The sequence below is a fragment of the Halictus rubicundus genome, chromosome 2, assembly GCF_050948215.1.
Source record: "Halictus rubicundus isolate RS-2024b chromosome 2, iyHalRubi1_principal, whole genome shotgun sequence".
Classification (NCBI taxonomy): domain Eukaryota; kingdom Metazoa; phylum Arthropoda; class Insecta; order Hymenoptera; family Halictidae; genus Halictus; species Halictus rubicundus.
Genome location: NC_135150.1, coordinates 25,210,304 through 25,211,791, shown reverse-complemented (window position 1 = coordinate 25,211,791; position 1,488 = coordinate 25,210,304). Strand labels below are relative to the sequence as shown.

At 40.9% G+C, this 1,488-nt stretch overlaps 1 protein-coding gene across 1 annotated transcript; it reads left to right on the top strand.

Annotated features, from left to right (window-relative positions):
* On the top strand, window positions 1–1,244 carry LOC143365743 (uncharacterized). Its single transcript, XM_076806204.1, has 5 exons — window positions 1–137; window positions 246–351; window positions 429–544; window positions 618–732; window positions 954–1,244. Exons 1-5 carry the CDS (start codon window positions 33–35, stop codon window positions 1,040–1,042), a joined length of 531 nt encoding a protein of 176 aa, XP_076662319.1. The 5' UTR covers window positions 1–32; the 3' UTR covers window positions 1,043–1,244.
* The last annotated feature ends 244 nt before the right edge of the window (window positions 1,245–1,488 follow it).

Here is a 1,488-nt window from a genome sequence, read left to right as displayed (position 1 = left end):
CTCGGATATAAGTATCGCGGTCGATCTGTTCGATGCCAGTCGATCCGATTAATTATCACGCGTCGTCAAGATACGAGAAATCAGAAACCCCAACCATGAAGCTTCTGCTGTTGTTCATGTTCGTCGCTGTCGCCGTGGTAAGTGCTCAACCTTTTCTCGGCTCGAATTCGAAAGAAAGCGAGAAACAGATGGTTTTAACAGCTATTCGCTCTGAAAATGATTGATCCGAAATTTGTTCGTTCCAGGCGACCGAGGAGTCCAACACTAAGTTGGCAAAAAGCTTTGTCAGAATATTCAACATCACCCAGGAGCAAGCTCTCGAGTGTATCAAAAAAACAGGAGTAACAAGTGGTAAAGATTTTAATTACTTTGGTGTCATTATTACTGAACTTTAGTTTATGAAATCAAGTTTTTCCTTCGTTTTACAGAGGATTTGAGAAAACTGGAGGACAGCGTAGACCAGAACGAAAGCGAGACTACGGATATGAAAAGCATGAGAACAGCGGGTTGCGCAACGGTTTGCGCCGCTCAGAAACAGGGAACGGTAAGTGCTAGCCTTTAACAGGATCCGTAACAAACAAACAAACGTGACAATAACTTTTATTCGATAATTACAGATGGTAGGGAAAGAGATACAACTCGTCGGAGTGTTCAACTATTTGGAACAAATGGCCGAGCTGAAGGACACAGTAGAAACGGTGAAGAATTCCGCGCGCCTCTGCAAAGACGAAGGTATCTATCCTAATCGCCTTCGTGTGTAATGAATGCAAAGGAAAACATTCAAAAAGTTTTATGACGCTGTTCGTATTAATTCGGTCCGGTTTCCATGATTCAGAAGGGAAACCGAACAAAAGCCAAATTAATACGAGAATACCAACTACCCTAATCGTTTTTCTCTATTGCTTTCACTACCAAGCTGCAAATAAAAAATGAGAATAACATTTTCGTTTTAGTGGCAGATATAGAGGACGAGTGTATGGTCGGCTACAGATTTGTCAAGTGTGTGTACAGAAGAAGTCACACCGTGCCCGGGGAAGAATAAATCGCCATTGCCGGAGAGAAAAAAAGCCGCGCCTCTTATCTGCGTCGTGACGTAAATTGATAAACTGCACGTTCGAAATGCAATTACTAAACAACACGACGTCACCATGCGCGAACATGAGTCTTCTGTATGTTTTAACGATTGTATACGATTCGTCGCGGGCTGTTCTCCGAAATATATTTTGGAATGCGAATTAAAGGCATTATTATGTATTCATTTATTGTTCCCCTCAGGGTTACAATCCCATTACATCGCATCTCCTTCAACTCGCAAAATCGCAGACCACTAATTACACCGATAGAGAGAGAGAGAGAGAGAGAGAGAGCTACTGTCGCTTTTCAATATAATAAGTATAATAACATAATAAAAACGGACCTAAAAATATAAAATAATAACAATATATCACAATAAAATAAAATAAAACCAATCGACCATAACGCTCGCCA

Bases quoted from the DNA above. Each gene is read 5' to 3' on its own strand.
- LOC143365743 (XM_076806204.1), top strand. From the start codon at position 33: ATGCCAGTCGATCCGATTAATTATCACGCGTCGTCAAGATACGAGAAA. The intron at 545-617 runs GTAAGTGCTAGC...CGATAATTACAG, and splicing joins CCGCTCAGAAACAGGGAACG to ATGGTAGGGAAAGAGATACA. The intron at 733-953 runs GTATCTATCCTA...TTTTCGTTTTAG, and splicing joins GCGCCTCTGCAAAGACGAAG to TGGCAGATATAGAGGACGAG.